The following is a 26470-nucleotide window of genomic DNA, read 5'->3' as shown; positions in this document are numbered from 1 at the left end:
AAGTACAATATTTTGTAAAGCCTGTACCAGATACCTATTTAACACTTGTAGACGTAGTGTCTGTAAATCCCTAGGTCAAGTGGAGTTCTAATAATGAAGAAAAGCCTTCTGTCGGGATACTTGAGCGACTGATAGACCAGGTATGCAGCTCACTGGAGACTGCGTACCCAGCCTGGGCTCTTCCTTCTCTGAGTCTTGCAGAATCGTCTCGAGAGGAAGACCCTTCCGTGGAAGTCGTGAACATATTAAAATTTGAGAGGTGCAAACACGTTAAATTTGCTTACAAATAACTACGATGAAGAATACGACAGTACTCTTCGAAAAAAAATATTCATACACGTTAGTTATTCGGTGAAGTTTCATTATTCAAATGCTACAGTCATAAAATGATATATTTTCTTCAATGTTACTGTGAATTATATATAATTTGAAGCGTAATATATATACTGTCAAATAATGTATCGTATTTGTGCAGTTAAAATTCGTAAGGGATATGTGTGACTTTCCTAAGTGCATTTTAAAGTTAATAAATATTTAAAGTTTGCGTGAAGTTAGATAAAACAATGAAATGAACGATCAATTAGTTTGTTAAGGCTTCGTGTGCTGTGTAACTAAACGTGTAGATAAGTTGTGAGTAGTATCATACTGTGTAGTGGAATGCTGTCGGTCTCATGCTGATTTGAAAATTAGCATAATGTAATCTATTTACCTATACGTGATATGAAACCAGAATAGTCGAGAAAACTACATACTGCATGTATATCTTACATCCTTAATTACTTATCCTAGATAAATGTAAGTAATCACGAAGTAATTTTGAATTACTGACAAAGTTATAGTTGAAAATAGACTCAAATAAGCTTTTATATTGCATAACCGTTTATTCGTTTAGACATATTTGTAGCTTGTGTTCCCTACACAACTGACAATTAAAAAATACTTGAAATAATCAAAATTAATACGCACAATACGGTATGTAACAAAATACCTATTAAAACTTATATGTAAATGTTATCTCGAAATATTTAGGATAAATCTAGAGCAAATGGTACATAAAATTGTGTACTATCAAGAATCGTGATGTCGTGGCCAAATTCGGTAGCCCTCTTATTGATGTCATTGTTATTTTGCACGTGGTTGTGGGTTTCCCAGTTACCTCATATAAACTCTCAAGATATGATTACAACAAATGTAGAAGTGAGTCTGAGAGGTGAGACTGTTGCTCCTTCAGTAATAGCCAACAATTCTGCGAAAAGCGTCGTCCAAACAACAAGCAAAGTGCACGAAAACAAGGATGTTCACAAACACAAGCAACGCCATTCTGTGCCGCAATTTATGCTGGATTTGTTTGAACGAGCAACAGCTGCAAAACAAAATAACCCTAGTGACAGTGGGACGTTTATACCGGATGTAGTTAGAGGTCTCACTCCAAGAACTACAGGTAAGAAAAATGATAATTTTCAATGAATTATCACCGATAGTTGAACAAACAATTCCCCACTTTTCACACTTAAATTATACAGGGTGTCCTAAAAGTCTCCATACGTAGGGAATGTAAATTCAAAATAAAAAATGTCACATAGTGTGCTCAATGTGGCCAATCCGCTCCTCAGATCTCACACATCTTGATTTTTACCTCTGGGATCATCTTAAGTCGTAGTTCTACCAGGAGAAAATCAGGGACTCTCAACATCTGAAAGGTGCCGAGAGAAAAAAAGTGAGTCACGACACGTCATTAACGAGAAAGACAAGTTTTAATACCTGAACATTCTTGGTTTTTAATCAGTATACCAAATGTCCAACGTTATCTTACACGAACATTTCCAATTTCAATTTATTTTTTTCTGTGATTGGACAGTTCTGTAGTCCCAGTTACCATCTATGAAATGCGCTGTATACCATAAAATCGCTAAAAATTGACATTTTTTTTATTTCCTCCAACACCCTTCATCTGCAAGATCTCTTCGTCAGTGCCTTTCATGTGACGACGGACATGTTGCCTAAGAGGTTGGAATAATGTATGTGATGTAATGAATGGGGAGCATGTAGATCTACCGGAACGAATAAGCATGGGAAATATAACTAATCTACGTAAAGATTAATTTTTGGTCCTACAGAATATATCTGTTATGGTAACAACTGATATTAGAGGAGAAAAATTCGCTCCGGCGCCGGGGATCAAATCCGGGTCCTTGGTTCTACGTTCCAAGTGCTCTAACCACTGAGCTACGCCGAAGTTCAATCCACAGCACCAGATCGAATCCCTCCCCTCCAGTGTTTTTCCTTTTGTGGCCTGACTCAAAAGTTCGACACGACATTTAGATAAAGTCAACTGCCATTATACAAGGAACGCACTCAATTGAGTGACTTGGTGGCCGAGATTCCACAGTAATATCCACTGTTGTTCGAAGAATCTACGTAAAGATTAATTTTTGGTTCTACAGAATATTAATTGTTACCATAACATATACGTAGAAACATCTTCAAGCCTGTGTATTTCTTAACAGCATCCGTATCAGAGCGTGACAGTGCGTTGGTGTTGTTGAGTGGAGATCGACGTCACTTATTGGAATTCGATGTCCCGAGTTCGAGTTATGGTGAAGTACTGCAGTCTGCGGAACTTCGTCTGCTGATAACATCGGTGCAACGTCAGTCTAACCATGACGCAGGCAAGAAAACAGGTACAAACAAGTTATTGTATGTCCTTATTATACAGGGTGGAAGCAAAGCGAAATAATCCTGTAGATTGAAAGCGGGGATAGGATACATTTAAATGAACAGAAAATCTGTTGTTACAAATGGCTTTATTGGAATTTAATCCTTTACATAGCTCACACCTTATTACCAAAGCTCGGATCTTGGGGACTTGTGTGTCGTGTGCTTGAGTAAGGTTATAGGCATAACGTACACAAAGCTCACGCTGCAAGTGCTCAGGGACAGTCGTTTGTACTAAGAAAGTGGTCACATCGAATGGCAAGAAGACGAACGAATAAACTGTGTCACGTCGAAGCCAATGACATTAAGAGAATTACAGGTAAACGGTCTGTTTGAGGAATTAGAAAATACGTGTTATTCGAATGGGTGTTATGGAAGGTTGAAAATGCATTTCTTAAATTTTAGGTACAGAATTTCGTGGAGGAATTCTGAGGAGATACATTATTTTCTTCTAATGCAGAGTTTATATCTTGTAAGTTGTACCACACATAAACTAGAGCTGGAAACGGGCATTCATTGAAAGACATTGCAGTCCTTTAAATTGATGTAGAATTTGTCCATAGCCATGGATCAAGTCGTAGAGGAACCTTCCCTAGTAGTGATACACTAATTGAAAACTATTTGCGAGAAAAATTTAGGATATATTTATCTTTCTCAGATACGAGATCTGCTGAAAATCGAACAGGAAACAGTGACAGTGAAATATTCAGTATTTTCTTTAGGCCCAAGACTTTATAATAAAATTTCAAACCATTTTCCAAATTTGAAATTTTTTAAAATTGAAACTTTTAAAAAAGAATTTTGTAAAATTATCCATGATATATAATAGTAACAAATGTACTTTTTTTACCTTTTATTTCTATCGACTATATTCATGTTTTTATTGAATATCACTGGCTTCTGTCGGATTGTCAATTTATATTAAATGTGTATTTTTCTCTCGTTTTCCCTTTCTTCTTTATTCTTGCTCTTGTGTTGTATTTATTGGTTTGAATTAAGTTAATTACTGTATTTAGTAAACTGTCCTTGTAAATTTTATGTTATATTATTCACTAAGACCACACCGTACACGAGCCTGACTCTTACGGTAGTGGCTAGAAACATTTTTATTTTATAAATGCAATTTGTACTCACTAGGTAGCTAGTTAAAATAAATAAAATAAAAAAAATTAAAGTTTGCTCCCGTCACTTCATGTGACGTGGAAATAAGTTTCCTTCGTTTCAAATCATGTTTAACTAACAGACGAAGAATTTATGGGTTCGAAAATCTTCGAATGCATGTAGTCATACACTGTAATGAAATGTACAGAGCAGAACTGTAAATTTGATGTATTTTGCATGTTTATTATATATATGCCATAAAATTAGATGTTTCAACCTATCATAATATTATCATTATGTTGTTCCAGCCAGGAACCACTTTTATAGCAGACCTGACAGTACCTCCGTGCTGGAAGCGGGAGTTTGTTGACATTGAAGTCCGGTCGCTTAGCCACGTTCAAAGACACAAGTCCCCAACTTCCGAGCTTTGCTTATTACATAATAAATTTGAATAGAATATCTATATTACGTTTTGTGATTAAATGTACGCTTAATTAGAAAATTAAATTGGAAGTTTCAGCAATCTGACAACATCGCCGCTACCACAGTCCTTTTTCTTCACGTAATACAGATGTAAGAGGTCAAAAAACTCACGTCTGTCTCCGTATGTAAACTACCTCGTACCGCTGTCTCTGGCTACAACGTTGCAATCTGGTTGCATCGTTGAGTGGCTTGAAATGAGTGGTTTTATTAGATTTTCTATGGATGTGAACAAAATTCACGATCCTACTCGCAATAGTTACCGAATAAGAGGGTGTTAAACATTTGGGAGATAAGAAACCTTTTTTATGAGAAAACTATGAACTTTCCACCAATATGGTATTACACTTTTTTGTTACATACAACATGAGCTATTTCCTCTGAAAATCTGCAGGGTTATTTTTCTTCCACCCTGTATACAGTATAGCATTTTCATAAACTGCCTAGGCCTGAGCTGCATTAATATCTATATCATAAATATTTAAAGGAAATCACATTACCAAGATTAACCAACTTCGTACTTCTAACGGAAGAATTATAAGTAATATAACACCATGTATGTGTATGATTATTACCTTCAAATATCTTACAGCTTTTTCCTGTTACCTGTAAATTAACCAGTAACTATGGGTATAATGGTCTAATTTATTTGTGTGAGTTATTGATGCTAAATGAATAGGCTACAACACTGATAATATGAGTAAACGATCATGTATTAGCTACCAGAAAGGAAGTTCAGAGTGAATTGTTTATTTCTTTAGATTATGCCCGAATTTTCCCGAAGGCATTTTGAAACATCACGAAAAATTCTGGTTAGTGCATATGTCGTCTCTGAGTTTGAATTACGAGCTTACCGAATACCATTTCAAAATCCTTCTTCGTAATAAGACTCGTGGTCTTATCACTCGGAGATAGCTTTCTTCTCATTAATACCTTCACTTCATTCACACAGAAAAAATCAAGGCCAGTACCTTCAGATCAGAATTAGTTCTAAGAATGATAACTTATCCAGAAACTAAATACTGCGCCCCATTTTCTACCTCCAAAAATAAATAATCACTTTACCACAGAACATACAATTGAAACCCTGAGCGTCATTTAATGTCACTCGCGCTAGCCATACTGTACCTGACTCATAAAAGCTTTGTTTATATACAACACTGATTATGTACTTTTTTAAGAGCTGTAATCCATGTTATCAATCACTGATCTCAGCGAGACAAGAAAGTCAAGAGCGCCTACAGATTAGGCAATCTTCAGAAAAATGATGGATGAGGTGCAAATGTACAGTAGTGGCAAAAGAAAACCGGACCGACCCTTGTAGCTGATTTCAGAGCCTCGTTCACTCCAGAGCACAATAGAGTGGTAACTAAGACTTTCGTGGTTCGAATCCTGCCGGGAAAGGAAACTTTTTTTGTTCCTTATTCAAATTTATTTCCAATACTTTTCGATTGCTGGTAAAATTCATGTTCTGGGAATAATAAGTTAATTAAGTATCGCTGCATATAGGGCATAACTTAAAACAATCTCCCTATTTTCTCTGTCATATACAAACACATGTATACATCAATAACACTACGTAACAGTGCTAACAGAAACTTTGTTATCTGAAGTTTACTTTCCTGAAGATATACGAAATGTAAATTCTAATTATTTTACTTAATCTCTGGTCTTTAAGTTTACACATTATACCGAGATCACTTTTCTTTTTTCTGCATTGTTGTGCAGTATGTTATTGATATTTCTCCAAGTGGCGACCTGAACACCTGCAGACTTCTAACACATGAGTACAGGCTGTTACAAAAGAAACATTACAGTGCTTCCATTCCTCAAATGAGGTATAGAAATTCCTATACATTCAGAAATTTAAAATAAATATTATAGTCCTGACACATGATCTGAAGACATTAATTCGTCAATGTAAGCACAGAAACTTAATCATAAAAAAAGTAAGAAAAATCTTTTGAATTCAATATTTTCTAACATTAATAGAAAAAAAAAGAGTTCAGACAAGTTTGGGGGGCACTGCCTACAGACCGGAGCTGACCAAACGCCGTTCCGTCCCGTCTCGTAAGAAATGGTTATAGACCGTTCCGGTCCGTTTGAATTTGGTATTAATTAGATATATTTCAATACATTTTTCAATTAAGTTTTAATTAAATGGATGAAATATTGACAACAGCTCTGTCGGTATTGCTTTATTGTATTATAGCAATTATTTAAGCTCTCGCTTAATACTCTAGCGGCATGTCTTTGATGTGAATATTGTTGAGGTTCTGAACAATGGCGCCGCGTTAATGACATGAAAAGTATCAGACTCAGCAACACTTGATCACTCCATATTGAGCTAATGATCACATAATAGGCAGCGAGCCGAATTTCTTATTGTTTAACTGCGACCTGAGTATCCATTTCAAAAGCTTTGCGAAACAAAAGTTCCACTCACAGGAGTAGTAAAGTTGTCTCGTTTAATTATTAGGCAGCGGCATTCCTTTTAAGATTTGTAGGTCTTTATTGCATGCACCGATAATAAAATGAAAATGCGACGTTGTCACGTCTTGTTTGTTGCTGCTATATATTAATATAACATGGATATGGGCTAGGCTTAATTGCTCAAAGCATGAGTTAATTTGAAGATTATTTATATTATTTAGATTATTTATTTTAAATTAATTATTTAAAGAACTGTAATATAATTAATTTTCACTGTGAACTAGAGCAAGACACACTGCTAAAATTTGCAACTCTGGTTTATACACTCCGCGTGGAGTTATTGGAGCGGCCTTCAAAAGACTTGACGACGACAATGGACAGCGCGACATAATTAAAATTATTGAAACTACAAAGCTTCCGTCCTCTTTGACACCGCTAGCCTACTAATTGAACGTGGCTACTTTACCGGAAATCATTCTGTTTCGTAAGTAATAATATTCGTGTCGAAGTAAACTATTATTAAAGCTGTGTGCATTTCTTTTTAACTCAATCAAGTGACTTCCGCTCGTGGTTTCCATCTGGGTAAATATGATACAGCAATGAAAATTTCCGAGGACATGTGTTAGAAATTTTTATGTTAATCTAAGTGTACAGGGAGTTTCTAAATTAGACCGACAAACTTTTGGATCGGATAGGTAACCTTCTTTCAAACACTTTTCGTTAAGAAACCCATGGACTCAGACGCTTCGTTTCAGTGCAAGAGGGGTTTAATGCTACCACCCAGTTTGTTTACTCAGTCAGCGCAGTACCATTCTTCAACCGAGTTTACTTATTCCCTGAGTTCGGTATCATACATTAATCCGTCGACCTGGTTGGCCTTCTATGCCCAAGGTTGCGGGTTCGATCCCGGGCCAGGTCGATGGCTTTTAAGTGTGCATAAATGCGACAGGCTCATCTCAGTAGATTTACTGGCATGTAAAAGAACTCCTGCGGGACAAAATTCCGGCACATCCGGCGACGCTGATATAACCTTTGCAGTTGCGAGCGTCGTTAAATAAAACATAACATAACCATACATTAATCCAATTTGATTGCTATCTGTGGTTTATGAAACCCCTGTTGACTCTGAAGAAGATCTTGCAACACGCATTGTCTGGGGAGTAGCTGAAATAAGGGAATGACCTGGCGTCTTTGAAAGGGTACGACAAAGTATGGTACGTCGATGCAATGCTTGTCTGGAAGTCAATGGACGTGTGTTGTAGTGATGAGACAGTAAAGTAATGGATCCATCCTTCTAATTTAACACTGAAGTGGATGTTTTTCTTTAACATTCGCTTTGTTTTCCTTGTGTTTTTCTGTATGTTTGGATCAATAAATTGTGCCTGTAACATTAATGATTTGTTTATTCACTTTTCACGTAACTAATTACTTCAATCCCTTCATGCACGATCGAACAATGTAATGACATAGACCCCTCTTGCTATGAAAGGGAGTGCCGCAGCCCATGGCTTCCTTAACAAAAACTGTTTGAAAGAAGGTTATCTATCGGATCCCAAGTTTGTCGTTCTAATTTAGAAACACTTTGTATACAGGCTATTTCATGGCAATACTCGGCGTCATTCCATAGTAAATAATTCCGTCATTAACACCATCACCGTGTGTCTACGAAAATAACAGCGTTCCTGTTCGTGAAAACGTTCATTTCGAGCTCTGCAAAGGGATAATACAAACCAAATTCCCAAGGATTCTGTTACTTTCAGGCGTGGAACGTCTCGTACACGTGTATCTGCTGGACGAGAAGTCCAGCATGCTGGAGCTGGATGTGCAACACGTGTTTCATCAGCAGGGAGACAGATGGCTGAGTTTCAACGTCACCACAGCGATGCGAAGAGCCAAGCCGCGCACACTTCTGCGCATTTTAGTGTCCATACGAACCACGACTCTTCGCAACCAACAAGACCTTGCACTCGTCGTGCACCCACATGGGGGCCGTCAATTTCAAGACGTACAGCCCCTGCTACTGCTGTCCTATTCTGCTTACATGGTATCTTCTCTTTGATTGTCTTGTGTAAAGTGTTTATCTATTAGTCCCCCCCCTTCAGGGGAGGGCACGGACTGGAACTGTCCTCACACGCAGGCCGCTCGGGTGGGCCCATTGTAGTACTAGGGATGGAATGGTATGCATGCCCTAAGGCAGCGTTGTCAGACAGAGACTAAACGGAGCGGAGCGCTCCACTATGACTCGTTGCGTGCTTCGGTGTTTCCATAGACATAAGCAAGTTCACGCACCGATTGCACTCTCTAGCTCCACAACCGGTTTTGGAGCTTACAACTCTGACACTACTGCCCTAAGGCCTCTCGCGCTACCCTCGCACAGCCTCCGAACTCCTCTAAAGCATCCCTTTACTTTTCCGCGTAGGTTTCAATGCAGTCCATCAACCTCGGTCTCACGAGCTACCACGAACTCAGTGGAGAGCACTCGGTGTATAGCATTACCATCAGCAACGAATGACCACCGGGGGGCGGTAAACTGCACACACGTTTCAGGTATATGACCTAAAAGAAGGTAATTTACACACATGTAATTTGCACACACCAATTTTGGATATGTAATCTGCACACTCAAACAACCCAGGTAATAAAAACAGGATGTAAATTGCATACAGAGCTATAATGGCATGTATTTCCTTTGAACATATTCTACTACAGCATTAACGTATTAACCAATAATTTATATTGGTAGGTGGTATTTTGTTCGCTTAATGAATTCCAATCGTCCAAAAATCTGAAAGTTAGAATTTATAAAACAGTTATATTACCGGTTCTTCTGTATGGTTGTGAAACTTGGACTCTGACTCTTAGAGAGGAACATAGGTTAAGGGTGTTTGAGAATAAGGTGCTTAGGAAAATATTTGGGGCTAAAAGGGATGAAGTTACAGGAGAATGGAGAAAGTTACACAACACAGAACTGCAAGCATTGTATTCTTCACCTGACATAATTAGGAACATTAAATCCAGACGTTTGAGATGGGCAGGGCATGTAGCACGTATGGGCGAATCCAGAAATGTATAGAGAGTGTTAGTTGGGAGACCAGAGGGAAAAATACCTTTAGGGAGGCCGAGACGTAGATGGGAGGATAATATTAAAATGGATTTGAGGGAGGTGGGATATGATGATAGAGATTGGATTAATCTTGCACAGGTTAGGGACCGATGGCGGGCTTATGTGAGGGCGGCAATGAACCTTCGGGTTCCTTAAAAGCCATTTGTAAGTAAGTAAGTAATGAATTCCAATCAGGATACATGCTTCTCAGTAAAATCTTTTATATTTCTCTCCATAGATTCTTTCTTCTTTAAGGAGCTTTATTTTTTATTTTTGCTGCAGTAGATATCCTCTGAATTTTCACGTAGGCCTATATGTATATTTGAAATTCAATTAACCTATTTGTAAATGTATAAATATCAGGATGAGCAAAGTAAAATGTCTTGTTGAATCTAATATGAAAATACTCATAGACATTAATTAGTTGTACGCTGCAAGCTTCTGTTTTAGCTGCCCAGATTGAAGGAGGAAAGGTAGCGTCATCGTCTACATAGGTGTCTACTAAAATAAACAGTCACAAAAAGTTATCTAGCCACTAAATCAGATACAAAACAGTCGCCATCCTCACATAGGTCTAAAAATGGTAGAGCGAATACAAATTTTAATCAACTGCCGATTTCAGAATCACTTTTATATTTGTTTATTAAACCATATTTTTTTTTAATCTGACGAAGCCAAGATTGACTTAGGCGGAATGTACATCCAATGGCATTGGCTTCACTCCATACAACACTTATTGCAGCATAGATAGCACTTATAAACAATTGTGTTCAAGGACCAATACTTTATGTTGAACTGCTGTGTAACTATCCATCTGAGTCAGTCTAATTCATTACAGTACCTCTCTCCTTTCATTACAATTGTCAATTGTGTTTATCGCTCGTATCATTGGTTGACATTGCGTTCGATTTACATGTCATTTATTAAAAAAATAATCCGAGTTATGCTGTGTGTGTAGTTTACATACGACCCTTACTATGAAGGTTTTGTTGTGTGTGCAGATTACATGCCACAAATGTACAGCAAAGGTATGGGAAAAAATATACCTGAAAAGTGCGTGCAGTTTACCTCCGCCTATGACCACATATCCACGGGGTCCAAGTTCTGTGGCGGCCCGCAACATCGGAGCAAGCCCGAGATATAGAAAAGGAATGGAGATTATGAAGGAGGGAAAGTGTAATTATGATGGCGAAATGAGTCCGAGGTCCAACGCCGGAAGTTACTTAACAATTCTTCTTCAATTGGTTGAGGGAAAACCTTGAAAGAACCTCAACCAGGTAACTTGTCCCAACCAGGATTTGAACCAGGGCCCGCTCGTTTCATAGTAAGACATGTTAACCGTTACTCCACAGCGATGGACAAAAATATCAAACAGGAGTGGTACGCACAATATTAGACTTGGGCTGCAGTGCAGTGTTGCCAACACATAAATTGTATCCCCGTCACACTTACACCTGGAAATCCGTCAGAATCCGTCAAAATTAAATAATAATAATAATAATAATAATAATAATAATAATAATAATAATAATAATAATAATGATAATAATAATAATAGTAATAATAATAATAATAATAATAATAATAATAATAAGACCCACTTAATATATCTATATACAAATAAAAATAAAATGTTAACACAACTTACTTATCAGTCTTGATTAAAATAATAATTCTTCAACCTCTGATTTGATTACGAGGAAATCTGAAACAGGGGATCCTTAATATGTACTACGTTTTCATGGAGTATTCAATTCGATCTGAATATGATCCCCGTTTTCATGCAATTTTCGATGCGTATTGAAAACGATCTGAGTACGGAAGCTGAAGTTTCGAAAGTAGTTATATTGGTTAACATGTCATCGATATATTAGCGTGTTGGTCACTCTGTAGACATTATAGTCCGGGTCAGCTTGCTTCATACCCTAAGGGTGAAACCTAACCATTTTTCCCCCATTACTACATAATGCTAGTGGATTGTGGTGATTTTCTAGTTTGCAGGTTAAAGTTTCTTTTGCCAACTTCGTTTCGAATTTCGATACTGACAAATTAATACTACAAATGGTAATGATTTTGTAACTGATATGTTGGCAGCTGAGACAAATATCGACAATATTTATCGGTACTGGACTTCCATGAAAATAAAATTGTACTAGATTTCTGAGCCGGTTACTGGAAGTTAGTGAAATTTGAACATACTAATAATTAATTAATGTCCGTATTAATATTAATACATAATAGTTATTTTATGTGTTGCGTTGTGGTTATAATTCAAGACTATAGTCAGGTAAGTTTTCGGAGTTAGTACTAATAATTTCATGTGGTCAAACAAAATACATTTTTAGGTTAGGTCTCGTGTGTCAATTTTTTAGTCAGACCAATGAATTTCGTATTGCCAGACAAAATACTTGACATGTTGATCTCTTTCCCGTATACTTTGCCTAAGAAAATATGTTACAAATTATTGAATTATTTAGAATAACTTACCAACATAAAGTACTGTAAGTAAATAAGTCATTTAGTACTTAGGATCATGTGATATCTGGTAACAGTTGGCAACACTGACAAGACGGCAATATTTGCTGTTTAGGAACTGTTCTTATGTGACCCTCACTATAGCTATAAACAATGTTGCCTTTTCCAAATGTGGCGCATGAAAACTTAATATTCTGGCTGTTAATGAATAATGGTAATATTGACTTTTAAGAAAACACGAAATATTATGTTTTACAACACTCTTTTTCAACATACATATTTCCCTCGCTGTTGGTAAAACAAATGACGATCAATCACGCGCTTAGCGTATTGTGATCGAATTGAATACGATACCCGTTTTCATGGAACTCAATTCTAACAGAATACGATCCGATCCCACTTTTTAGGTGTATCGACCTTGAGACACAGATCGAATTGAATCCCCGTTTTCATGAAGATTTCAATACGGTAAGCGTATTCAGATTGATCTGAATACTCCATGAAAACATAGTAGGCCTAATAGTACGGCGTGGGCACGGCTGTTTAAAGAAAAAGTAAAATCTTCCAAAAATTAAGCGACTAAAAATGACAGCAGCTAAGAAATTCAAAAGACGATGTAAATCGTATTTTTGCCATAAAATTCGTCACCCGTCAAAGCCATTCTTTTCCCGTCCGTTGCGTTGAAATTCCGTCAGTTTTGAAGGAATTTTCGTCCTGTTGGCAACACTGCTGCGGTGCAAGTCTTCGAGTTCCTTATCCGTCAAAAAAAGATATGCATGTATTTTTATGCGTATAGGCGCATTCGTATGATCATGATAAGAGTGTGTATTTAAGAATTAGCTTATTTTATCGTCCTACTGTGCCCTCCTACTCAAAGGAATCGTTCTATACCTGCCTACGTTCCACAACATTATCTTCCATGTTTTTATTACTTCCTCATTTCTTATCTTATCACACCTAAATATTTGAGCACTGCTGGTAAAACAGTCTCTTTCCATTGCATCGCTCTCAATCTCTTGCGATGTTCCTGTTTTATCTCCCAAACTTCACATCCGCAACATACGCCAGATTTAACTAAAGATCTGTCGGTATGTTTACCTCTCCCCACTCCTAGAGATACGTCAGTCCAGTGGTGATTCGTGAAATTTTGTTATGATGTACCTCAGTTACGAAAAATTGAAATGTAAAATTAACAGATAGAATTTGAGAATTGCATGGCAACGAAAATGCGTACTAAATTGGAACTCAAGCAACGAATTAAAACTTGTCAGACGAGAGAAAACAATAGAAGCGTTTTAAATTATTTCCACAGTAAGGCCGATGTTCCAAAGCAATCCTCCAACACCCACAATTATTGTGTCTGCCCAGTAAATGAGTTTTATGTAGGGATTCTCACGTTTAGTTATTCGCATGTACGTCCATTTTTATTTATTACAGGCTACAGCTTCGCTATTTGCAACGTTCTGAGTGCCGATAGAGTAGAAGTTTAGACGCTGCACTACAAAGTCCGAGATTACTGTTTTAATTTCAATTGGAATAATTGAATTTTTCCAGCTGATCTAATTGAGGAGTGTTTGTGGGAAACGATTTAAGTACCTACCAGGAAATATTTCGGTTTTTTTCTTTGAAAACGTGTTATGTACTTTTGATAATAATATAGAAAAAGATACACAAGTGTCAAGCATTCACATTTAGTTTAAACATTTGGCCAAAGAGTGCGCTAAGTAGACTATATCTAGTAACAGTTTTTTTTATTTCCTGAAAAAATTATCATTTGGCATTTATACCATTTTCCATAAACACTCCTCAATTCTTTCGGACTATCTAAGGCCCTGGAATTGACTCAACCTCTAACAGAAATGAATATCATGGAGTTAACCAGGGACTTAAGGCGTTAAACAAGTGGGACTTACATTCCTATTGTTAAATGCCTGTAGTAAGTTTACTCTTAAGCCGCGTCTATGCGTCAGCGCTAGCGTACTGGTCTTCCAGACGAACAGGGTTTGATCCCCAGACAGGAAATTTTGGTGAACAAAGCAGATATTGCTCGGGACGCTCTCGTTTCTCTCTTTCATTCCACCAACAATCTCATTTCCTCTATAATCTGTAATAGTGAGAATAGGCTGAAGGGGAGTCTTGAGATTACAAGGGGTACTCGATGCTGATGTACAGTATGACTTATTTAAGGATCTGGGGCTTCGAGCCCTCAGATTCACAATGTACTCGTATGGACATATCTGGCTCCGCCAGGGCTGAGTCAAGATGGCTCACCTGTCAGCTTCGGATTCATGTCACTCAGCTCATTTGTTGGATTTTGGACTACTATCGCATATAAAGGGCGCACAATGGATCTATGAGTGTCTATGTGCATGAATCAGTCACGCTTCCGGTCTCGAAAAGCCAAGCTAAGAATTACTTTTACCTTATTTGCGACATGTTTGGTGTAATGTAATGTCTGAAGTTATAATTAAGTAATAATCTCTGTTTTTGTACTTAATATATTTAATTGTTGTTATATTCTAAGGTGAATTCCACATATGAATGGTAATTCAATATCCAGCCACCCGCCGACAGTAGCGGAATTCTAGAATTGTGATCATGAATAGAGATGTGTTTTCACATAGGCTGGATCCGTCACAATATACCAAATAACTAATTGCAATCGAAGAAACGGAAATTACTACTTTTGAATCATAACAATGTACTATTAAAAGTTTTAAGTATCCTATTAATAAAATATGAATGAATGAATGAACGGAGTAAATAAATAAATGTATATGTTCTTTAAATATACGGTACATGTAAGATTAATTTAATTTGTTAAATACATAATAATTATTATTTCTCTTTCCTTATACGTGCAAGCTTTAAGCAAAATATAGCTTCTTACAATTTTTATTAGGTTATTTAACGACGCTGTATCAACTACTAGGTTATTTAGCGGCGATGGGAGTAATGATAGCGATATGGTATTTGGTGAGATGAGGCCGAGAATTCGCCATACGGTTGGGGAAAACCTCGAAAAAAAAAAAAAAAAACCTAACCAGGTAATCAGCCCAAGTGGGGATCGAACCCGCGCTCGAACGCAACTTCGGATAGGTAGGCAAACGCCTTAGCCGACTGAGCTATGCCGGTGGCTATCTGGCATTCTTCCTGACGACTTAAACTTAGAAAACAATTTGTTCTGTACTCGTCTATCCTGTCTAGTATGAAATGTTTAATTCTTCGCTTATTAATTCGTTTGCTTTTATGGTCCCGAAGAGAGTAGCCTGCCAAAGGTCTGAGTAATTTCATCTCCGCTGCCTGAATTATTTTGTGAAGCTGTCAAAATTTATCTTTCTGATCCATATAAAAATTTAGCTAAGATCAAAGTCGTATATAATAATAATTTTAAAATAGTTCCTTTTCTCACTTTTCTGAAAATTGTCCATTTGACTTTGATTGTACCAATTATTAAGTGTAATAATTTTACCAATTCATATCCATATCAGTCGAAAATAAATATGAAGTATTACATCCTAGATAGGCAAAGTGATGTACTTACTATGTATAACAATTTTGTTCTAATGTAATCTTTACCATCAAAGACAAATAATATGTTTATCTTCTTTTTATGGAAATTTCCAAATTATACTCTTCAGAAATATTATATAATATGTACAGTACTGTTTGTAAATTGTTTTCTGAGCCTGAGATAATGTGCTGATCATCTACAAATAGAGTCAGGAAGTACCGGAACCTCGAGCGGCAACGCCATGCTCTGTAGGCAACTTCTCTTCCCTGCCCGTGTGCTATGTGGCCTACCCTCCAGGCGTATAGACTCAGTGTGCCGACCGATCGAAAGGGAAAATATTGCTTGAAGTAATCTTCGATATCCAGGGTCTCGTAAATTTCGAGTTTATTCTGAGGAGCTGGAGCAAGATCTGGAGAATATGGTGGCTGTGAAAGGACAGGTATTTTGTGTTGTGCGAAAAATTCGCTCGCCAAGAACGACCGATGTGCTGGGGCATTGTCATGATCAAGAACCTAATTCTGTCCTTGCCACAAATTGGGTCTTTTTCGTCGAACTGCACCACGAAGACGTCGAAGAATTGCAACACGCGTCTCCTTACTGACAGTTCGACCCTCAGAAATAAACTCGAAATGTATGAGACCCTGGATATCAAAGAGCACTTCAAGCACTTTCCCCTTTGATCGGTCGGCACACTGAGTCTATACGCCTGGAGGGTAGGCCACATAGCATATGGACAAGGCAGAGAAGTTGCCTACAGAGCATGGCGTTGCCACCCGAAATTCCGGTACTTTCTGACTTCACTAGTACAAGTAACAATGTACTTATTGAATGGATGAAATGCATGAATATGATATTTTCATAATCAATATTATTTTCATATAGCACTATGCAGTAAGTTATAGGCATCCGACAAGGAAAACTCAGTGCGCAGAAACCAGCGGGCGTGACTGTCTCGCGCAGATGACGTATGCTCCCATTCCCAGCATGCTCTCACGCCTACTGAAGGGGGATAGGAGGGGTATAGCATGCGCGCCGAGAATAGTCCGAGCTGAGTTTTGCTTGTACGATACCTATAAGACTAAATTTTTGTCAATACACGTCCTGAAATAGAAACAATCCATTTATTTTACAATCAGCTGTCTTTACGTGTATATGAATACTTTTCAGGCGTCATCTCCTGGCGGGAAACGTGGAAAAAGGGATGCAGAAGACTATGAGGAAGAGAGTAATAATGTATGGGACGATGACAGAGCACCCGCTGGTATCGCCGCCCAAGCCAGACGAGCAAGACGGCAAAGGAACACTTGTCGAAGAAGACCTCTTTATGTAGATTTCTCAGAGATTCACTACGATACATGGATCGTCGCACCTAGCGGATATGAGGCAAGTGATAGAGAAAAATTCTAAATGATGCCTGACATATTACTATATAATAAAATTAGAGATGGATCGATATCACAATTTCTAGATATTCAATAGTAGATACCGATACCTGTTTCACAGCTTCGATACTCGAAGTTACAACTGTAAAACTGAAATTGAAAACAACAAATTTATAGATCGTTCGTTATCTCGTGAAACCAAATGTTTGCGTGCGTCGTAGCATATAGTAAGAACCTTATGGTGGGAGTAAGTGAGCTCGCTTGCTACAAGTAGAAGCGCAGCGAGGGAGGGAAGCTTCTCAGTGCACTTTCTTCTTCCCTTGATGCGAGGTACATTTCACGAGATACCGAATGGCCTATAAAATAGGTGCTTCAGGGATCATAGGAATTTCTTACACTTTACTTATGTATTCCGCACCTTACTGGTTACTCTTATTTAAGAAGCAGGTAAGGAATTCGTAAGTTTAAATTTTTTTTTTCTGGGGAATACCATACCTTGCCAATTTTACCCAAGTACATAATGATATTTCCGTGCAGGAATTCTGAGTTACCATTATGATGAAGGATGGATAGAACAGAGAAAAATTCTCTCCGGCACCGGGACTCGAACATGGGTTTTCAGTTCTACGTGCTGACGCTTTATCCACTAAGCCACACCGGATTCCAGTTCCGATGCCGGATCCAATCATTGCAGTTTAAGTTCTATCTCTCAGTTTTCCCTTTAGTGGCCAACCCTCATGCACTGTGTCACAAAATATGTGACAGTGGCACAATGTCCAACACACTATGTACAGAGGTACACTCCTTACGAGTGACTAAGTGGCCGGGATCCGACGGGATGAGCGCCGTCTTCAATCTAAGTGATTACTTACGCATATCATAATATTATGATATACCGAAGTACATATGATATTTCCGTGCAGGAATTCTGCGTTACAATATGATGAAGGATATATCATAATAATATGATATGCGTAAGTAATCACATAGTGATTCAAGACGGCGTCAGCCTCGGTAGCGTAGTTGGTATAGCGCTGGCCTTCTATGCTCGAGGTTGCGGGTTCGATCCCGGCCCAGGACGATGTGTTTAAATGCGACTGGTTCATGTCAGTAGATTTACTGGCATGTAAAAGAACTCCTGCGGGACAAAATTCCGGCACACCGGCGACGCTGATATAACCACGGCAGTTCCGAACGTCATTAAATAAACCATAAATTAATTTTTCAAGACTGCGCTCATCGCGTCGGATCCCGGCCACTTAGTCACTCGTAATAAATGCATCTTTGTACATAGTGTGTTGGACATTGTGCCGCTGTCACATATTCTGTGTCACAGTACATGAGAATTGGCCACCAAAGAGAAAACTGAGAGATAGAACTTAAACTGAGGGAATTCGATCCGGTATCGGAACTGGAATCCGGTGTGACTTAGTGGATAAAGCGTCAGTACGTAGAGCTGAAAACCCGGGTTCGAGTCCCGGTGCCGGTGAGAATTTTTCTCTGTTCTATCCATCCTTCATCATGTGCCAATTTTAGTTAAGATACCTGCATATCATTCATATGTCTTATAACTGACCGAAACCATAATAACATGTCTATTTCCCTAGGAATTAGTCACTGGCGTAGCTCAGACGGTAGGCGGGTTTGCCTGCTGATCCGGAGCTTAATTTCACTAGCTCAGATCCGTCAATTTAAGTTTTTTAGTCTAGCTGCCCATTTAAAATATAGAAGACACCTTGTTCATAAATAAATAAAACAGGATAATTACTCTAAATGTTTTGGCGGAAAAAATACAGCTTATTTTTAGAGCGACCATTAATTGTTCTCACAGTGCCTGTAGCTATCATTTAGCAATCGTTTCATTCTCCCTCTGCTTCACATTAGTATTTTCTGCACTAATTATTGTCTTCTGTGACAAAAATGCAATCAATACCAGTTAATACTTAACGTAATTCTATTATGTCTTTTCTCCATTTTCTGCAGTACTGGTAAATTAACACCTGTCTTCCAGTCGTGTTGATGTCATAATGTGCTAGTTTTCCTATTTATAAACAATGCCTTCCTGTTTGCTCCCACTTAATGTCTTGCTGAAATACAGTTTCAATGACATGCATGACATTTTAATACAGATTTGCAAACCTCTAATTAAGTCATACCGTATCAATTTTGCCTTCAACACTTCTTTCTTCTCTCAAAGAAGTTAATATACTTCTGTCTCTCCGAATAAAAGACGTCAGCTGCTAGCTTCTCATCGAAGGGAGCTAATGTTGATTCTAGTGAATTATGGGATTTCGTGTGAGACGGAGCAGTAACGATTTCAGACTACTTTTACTGGGAGAAAAATTAAACGGGAGAGAGAATGGATGAAGCTCTTAAATAAGTAACCAGTCTCCTAAATACAATGGCGAAGCTCTTAAGAGGTTTTTGAGGCTTAGCCTACTCAGAAAAAATTGAGTTATTATACCCAGTAACGATAGTCCTATAAGTTCGTAATAACGATGTGTCGTAACACTTGGTTTCACTCCGATCCTTCCATATATTAAAAATTTACTGATGACATTCCGCTGCGAGAGGCTTGTGGCAGAAGCCCCGTAGCGAAGCGCGACGACCTCGCTCACACGCAGCGGCACTCGCAAGCTTAGGGAAGGCCGGGGAGGATTGGCTACGACTCAGTAGCAGGAAGCGGGGTAACCTCAACCGCGATATAATAATGTTTGTGTTCTGTGAATGCGCTGCACTGTTGAGTGTTACTATAATCCAAGTGCATACGTGCGTGTATTACATATTAATGTTATGTAAAATGGCTCAAAAATAGAAGATCGACACTATATTTACATATTAAAATAGTGGATTGGGGAAGACAAAATAGAAAATTTCATGGTGTAAGAAATGTCCTTGGCTAACTGGGTGCTCTGAGACAAATAAGTTATATTGTTATAAGGTGGGTGCTCCTGTTATGGCCGTGTTCCTGATATGGCCATTTCGCTATTGTGAGTTTGTTAACCAAAAAATCTGCTAAATTGCAGCAGCATCCAGTGAAAGGGCATCCTGGTATGTCACTTGATCGTTTTCCATCCAGTCAGGTTGAGCAATATGGCATCAGTTGCCTGTTTTGCGGTTTTCATGTGATCTCTTCTTATTTTTCTCTGGTAAGTCTCCTTTGTTTTATGCATGTTTTTCAAAGACTTGTTCATGAAAACCATCGTACTCCATTCAGTTTTTAATGTTCTGTTGATTGGTGTTGTCGTTAATGGCGTATCTTCTGCGAGTTGTTCATAATCAAACGATTTTCGTGAAAATTTACCTCCTCCTGATATGGCCATATCAAGATCATTTCACTTTTATTTTTTCACCTGACAAATTTACATGCCTTAAAGCTGGGATTACGCAAAAATTTTGTATTTTAAGAAAAACAACTTAATTTTTTATGGAAAAACCTATTTTGATTACACTTTTGAATTATAAAAAAGATTAAGTGTCATGTTTATTCATTTTACACCAAAATTATTTAATTTTAGCACAACTGCGCTATCAAACTGAAAACAATCACGATTTATAGAACATGGAACAAGGGTGGCCATACCATGTGCACGTGTTCCTGATATGGCCAGTAGGTAGACTTTTGGAATTTGGGACTTTTTGGACAATTAAAGCTATTTTTATGGGGAAAAGAAATTGTTTTAAGAAAGTCCATTAGACTGAGAACGAGTAAGAAAAAAGTGGTTTACATTTTTTTTTCAAAATGGCGGCTATAAAAATTCTCAAACCTTAGCATGGTCATATCAGGGACACCTACCTTACTTGTATTTTGTTTGGGGGTGAAAATGATTGGTCATTATCTTCTTCTGGAGTCTGTGTCACAAAAAATGTTGATAGGAAAGCCGAGAAACATATGTCATATAATAAGATATAAGATAAGCAAATTTTTTCAGCCTACTCAGTATTTACACCTAAGTTTCGCCACTGCTAAATTATAAGATATGTACATTGTGACAATTTGAGGTACGGTATCAACAACTAATCTTTAAACCTAACTTGTTTCAGGCATTCCAGTGTACTGGTAAATGTTTCTTCCCTGTCAGTGAACACCTGTCTCCAACAAAACATGCTATTGTCCAGACACTACTGCACAGCGTAGCACCTGGAAAAGTGCCAAGAGCATGTTGTGTACCGACTCGACTAGAACCCATCTCTGTGCTATATGTTGATCATAAAGGAGTTCTTACATATCGCTTCAGCTATCAAGATATGGTTGTGGCAGAATGTGGCTGTCGATGAAATCAGTAGAAGTACGAACATCACAATAGATTTTACACACTTTTCTTGAGCAAGTTTCGTCTTTCGTTACCTACAACATGTTAACTTGAAGTGTCTTAATTTATTTGGGTTTCGTATAGTTCATGAAAAAAAAAAAATCTTTCCTAGAGGAAGCAAATATTTACTTTCCAACATAGGCCTATCTGAAATATTGTATTGGTGATTCACTTTAAATTATAAATACTAAATTTACCCGAATGTAAGTCGACCCTGAATCTAAGATGACTTCCTATTTCGAAGAGACTTCCTAAGAATTTTCTTTCTTTATTTATTTTTACTCGGCAGCCTGGCTGTATACTATGTGATGTGAAAACACTGACTTTGAGTCGGCGTAACAATATTCCTTAATCTGCGATTTTTGGATGACATAAGATTTTTGGATTCGATAATTTGAAAAAAACCTCGTCTACAGTCCGGTAAATATGGTACCGTATATATAATATTCATACAATTCATGGCCTGAGTTGATTACACAATAGAAACTGGCAATTATTGCTTCCTACCATAGTCTTCTAAATGTTACTCTTACCACCACTGTCTCCATCACTACAGTAACCATAATCATAATCATCATAAACACCACACCACCAAAGAAAGTACTAAGGATCCTAAATCCATAGATAATTGTCCTAATTATTATGAAAAGAATAGTCTGACCTTAACTTCAGGTCCCTCTGAATGAGTGCAAACATATATACCAGTTTAAAATTTAATGAAATGTTGCAATGTTGCAGTGAAATGCATTGTATTTAAACTATGTGAATAACACAGGTTCAAATACGCTCAAATTATTAACATTTTATGTGTGTTATAAAACAGTGCAGTAGTCAAGAGTGTAGTAAGGAATGAGCCCATACCCTCTGCACATCATTTCTGTCTAGTAAAAATTTAACTTCGGAATATGCAGTTTATTGCTTTCGCGTGTTAAATATTAGGTACAGTAAACTGCAGATTCCGAAGTGATATACTATTAAAAGTTGTGTAATCAAGATATATAAAAATTTAAATTATGGTTTATTTAACGATGCCCTAAACTGCCAAGCTTATATCAGCGTTGCTGGTATGCCAGAATTTTGTCCTGCAGAAGTTCTTTTACATCTCAATAAATCTACTGACATGAGCCTGTCGCATTTAAGCACACTTAAATGCCATCGACCTGGGCCAGAATCGAACCCGCAACCTTGAGCGTAGAAGGCCAGCACTATACCGACTGTGCTACTCAGGCCGACTATCTGTTTAGTGTATGCCCTCTGTTTGTTCTCTAAAAGTCTGTATTTCAAAAGAGGTTTTAGTCTTGTTCATTCTTTAAAAAAAACTGAAAGCAAAACAGTAAAAACAGTAAAACTAAAGACTATTTCTTCAGAATCGGAACCATGTCAATATAGTGATACAGAAAGTAACTGATACATGTACTATGCTTATCTAACTCTATTGATGCATTTGTTATTTTTGTCTCAGCTGAAAGAAAATTCAGTTACTTGGCAATATTTTTGTAAATAGTTCCTGTATAAGTATGATTACATACACACAGTTTTTGTTAAAATTCAATCACTGTGACAGTCTTCTAAATACAATCTTTCAAAATGATGGGGATTAATGTATGAAAAATTTATGTTGTGCAAACAATTTTCCCTTACATTCTGTGCTGCGATATGTAAGTAGGTCAATACAGGAAGGAAGTGAAATAGCCTTGTAGACTTTCAGAGCGAATAGCTTATGTTGTATATAACAAAAAACTGTAATATCATATTGGTGGGAAGTTAAAATATTTTTCAGAAAAAAAAGTTTTTTCTCAAATGTTTAACAACCTCTTATTCGGTAACTATTGCGAGTAGGATCGTGATTTTTGTCCATATCGGTAGGAAAACTAATAAAGAATAATTTATCCCCCTGGCGTATTTCAATATTGTGGATAGTTTTCGTCTATACTTAATTTAAAAAAAAAACCTCCAAATTAAAGTCTTTTCACGCTGTGAGTCGGTCGCAACACAGCGCCAGCTTATTTAGCAAGACATACCGAGTTACCAAGTTCGTTGACCTCTTACATGTGTATCACGAGAAGCATCTGTTTGCCACGATGTTGTTGGACTACCGAAACTTCAAACTTAATGTTCTAATTAACAGTGTATTTAATCACAAAACGTAATATAGGTTTTCTATTAATTTCAGTGCACACTGTCATCCCTTTCACTTCCATCCTGTATATTAAATATGAACGTAAAATATGGAGAATATACAAAGAGAAATAGTAAACTTAGATATACTGGGTTTATAATAAATGCTGGAGCAACAGTAACAAATATAAATGACACTCGGGAGGAAATTAAACGCAGAATAAATATGGGAAATGTCTGTTATTATTCGGTTGAGAAACTTTTGTCATCTAGTCTGCTGTCAAAAAATCTGAAAGTTAGAATTTATAAAACAGTTATATTACCGGTTGTTCTGTATGGTTGTGAAACTTTGACTCTCACATTGAGAGAGCAACAGAGATTAAGGGTGTTTGAGAATAAGGTTCATAGGAAAATATTTGGGGCTAAATGGGATGAAGTTACAGGAGAATGGAGAAAGTTACACAATGCAGAACTGCTTGCGCTGTACTCTTCATCTGACATAATTAGGAACATTAAATCCAGACGTTTGAGATCAGCAGGGCACTAGCACGTATGGGCGAATCCAGAAATGCATATAGAGTGTTAGTTGGGAGGCCAGAGGGAAAAAGACCTTTGGGGAGGCCGAGACGTAAATGGGAGGATAACATAAAAATGGATTTGAGGGAGGTGGGATATGATGATAGAAACTGGATTAATCTTGCACAGGATAGAGACCGATGGCGGGCTTATGTGAGGACGGCAATGAACCTCTGAGTTCCTTAAAAGCCATTTGTAAGTAAGTTGTAAGTAAGATAATAAATGCTGATGACATTGTATTGCTTTTCTTTCTGGAGTCATAAGAGCCTCAATTTAAATCACTTCATGCAATAGAACTCATAAAGTATTGTGTACCATTTATAAATTTATTACAAAGAATAGCCTCTGTACATCACTCCATATGTATGACTTGAGGCTTTCCTGGCGTTTGATGTAGAATAACTCTTCTCGGGTTCTCAGCCAGGTGAGTTGGAGATTAGCCTCCAAGTTTTCGACGGCTAGCTCTGCCATCTTCTTCAGCGACGAAGTGATGTGGGACCACGTCTAGCCGGTATATATGCAAAAGTAGGGCTTCCCGCTGCGGGCCAATCAGGAGCTAGTTCCCAGTCCCGACCGCCAGGCGCATTCTGGTTGGTGGACACGTCAGCCAATCAGGAGCTACTTGCTGGTCCCGACCGTCTGCCGTGTGCTGGTGGTCTAAGCGTATTGATGGCAGGTTTCCATGCTGTACTCAGCTGTAGACCCCCGTCTCTGTTGAAATTATTGCCATCTAGCTGGATTTCGATGGCTTCCTTGATAACTAAGTCCCAGTAACCTGATGTCTTGTCCAAGATGGTGGTGGCGCTGAAATCTATCTTGTGGCCAGTTTCTAGGCAGTGTTGGGCTACTGCAGACTTATCAGGATAATATAGTCTTATGCTGCGTTGGTGTTCCTTGCAGCGTTCCATAATAGTTCGTCCCGTCTGCCCGATGTAGCATTTCCCACACTCACAAGGTATTCTGTAGACACCAGGTGTCCTGAGACCAAGGTCGTCCTTAACTGGTCTCAGCAAGTTCTGGATCTTTGTGGGCGGCTTATGGATGGTTTTAATCCCGTGTTTTCTTAGCATTCTGCTAATTTTGCCCGAGATGGGGCCATAGAACGGGATATATGCCATGCCCTTTGTCTCCTCTTGTTCCTCGGCAGGTGGTTTGTCCGAAAAGGCCCTTCTGAGGGCCAAGCCGATTTCTCTGTTGCCGAAGTTGTTCTGTAGGAACGTCTTACGTAGGTGACAGATCTCAGAAGGGAGACTCTCTTTGTCCGAAATCCCTCTCGCCCTGTGTAGAAGAGTCGACAGGACCGTTCGTTTCTGTGCCGGATGGTGGTGGCTGTGTCCATTGAGATATAGATCGGTATGAGTCGGTTTCCTGTATACTCTGTGACCCAGTGTGCCATCTGACTTCCTGGAGATGAGAATGTCTAAGAAGGGGAGACATCCGTCTTTTTCCACCTCTTTCGTGAACTGGATGTTCGGGTGGATATTGTTCAGGTATTCTTGGAACTCCTGAAGTTTTTCTTCTCCATGAGCCCTCATCAGAATATCAGATGGATTTGTTCTGATGCTCTGTAGAGTCTTGATGAACTCTGCTGAATTCTTCACATGGTGGCTGCATTTTCCCACAAGAGGATTCAGAAGACTGGTGAGGTATTTGGCCAGCCGGTAGGTAGGAGAACTTATGGCGCTGACAATAGGTCTCAGGGGAACCTCCTTCTTGTGAATTTTTGGCAACCGGTAGAGTCTAGGTGATCTCGTGGAATGTGGAGTCAAGGACTTCGTCACTTGGGCTGGCAGACTGGCCTTCTTTAGTAAGGCTGTTGTGTGCCTTTCTATGGAGCTCGTGGGATCGCGGCTGAGTGTCTTGTATGATGGATCCGCTAGTAGTTCCAGGATCTTCTCATGGTATGTATTGGACTCCATGACGACCGAAGCATTCCCTGAAGAAGATGGCAGAGCTAGCCGTCGAAAGCTTGGAAGCTAATCTCCAACTCACCTGGCTGAGAACCCGAGAAGAGTTATCACACCATATTATAGGCTTCATGGAATACTGTGTACCACCTAGAAATTAACTACAAAAGACTGACACACAGTAGTACCGGTATCTGTAAATTTTATATCTATGTCACAGAATGAGATCCTGTCATTGTCGTTTGATTTCTTTAAGCCATTAGTACTGTATTTTAAAACACACACGTCATCAAAAAGAAAAATTATTAATGATAATGATAATGTGAGCCCTATTGATTGGACATATATGAGTA

The 26470-nt window shown here is 38.2% G+C and overlaps 1 protein-coding gene across 1 annotated transcript; it reads left to right on the top strand.

The window, feature by feature from the left end:
* Positions 1-996: 996 nt before the first annotated feature.
* LOC138716333 (dorsalin-1-like) lies at positions 997-24524 on the top strand. Its single transcript, XM_069849302.1, has 5 exons — positions 997-1441; positions 2508-2681; positions 8490-8773; positions 16989-17204; positions 21248-24524. The coding sequence occupies exons 1-5, from the start codon at positions 1081-1083 to the stop codon at positions 21479-21481; spliced, it is 1269 nt and encodes a 422-aa protein (XP_069705403.1). The 5' UTR covers positions 997-1080; the 3' UTR covers positions 21482-24524.
* Positions 24525-26470: the final 1946 nt, after the last annotated feature.

This window comes from Periplaneta americana, chromosome 16, assembly GCF_040183065.1.
Source record: "Periplaneta americana isolate PAMFEO1 chromosome 16, P.americana_PAMFEO1_priV1, whole genome shotgun sequence".
NCBI classification, from domain to species: Eukaryota; Metazoa; Arthropoda; class Insecta; order Blattodea; family Blattidae; genus Periplaneta; species Periplaneta americana.
The sequence above is the reverse complement of the archived record's forward strand: the minus strand, read 5'-3'. Positions and strand labels throughout refer to the sequence as shown.

Excerpts from the sequence above, each read along its gene's own strand:
- LOC138716333 (XM_069849302.1), top strand. The coding sequence starts at position 1,081 with ATGTCGTGGCCAAATTCGGTAGCCCTCTTATTGATGTCATTGTTATTT. Across the intron at positions 1,442-2,507 it reads TCTCACTCCAAGAACTACAG|CATCCGTATCAGAGCGTGAC; the intron begins GTAAGAAAAATG and ends ATTTCTTAACAG. Across the intron at positions 17,205-21,247 it reads TCGCACCTAGCGGATATGAG|GCATTCCAGTGTACTGGTAA; the intron begins GCAAGTGATAGA and ends AACTTGTTTCAG.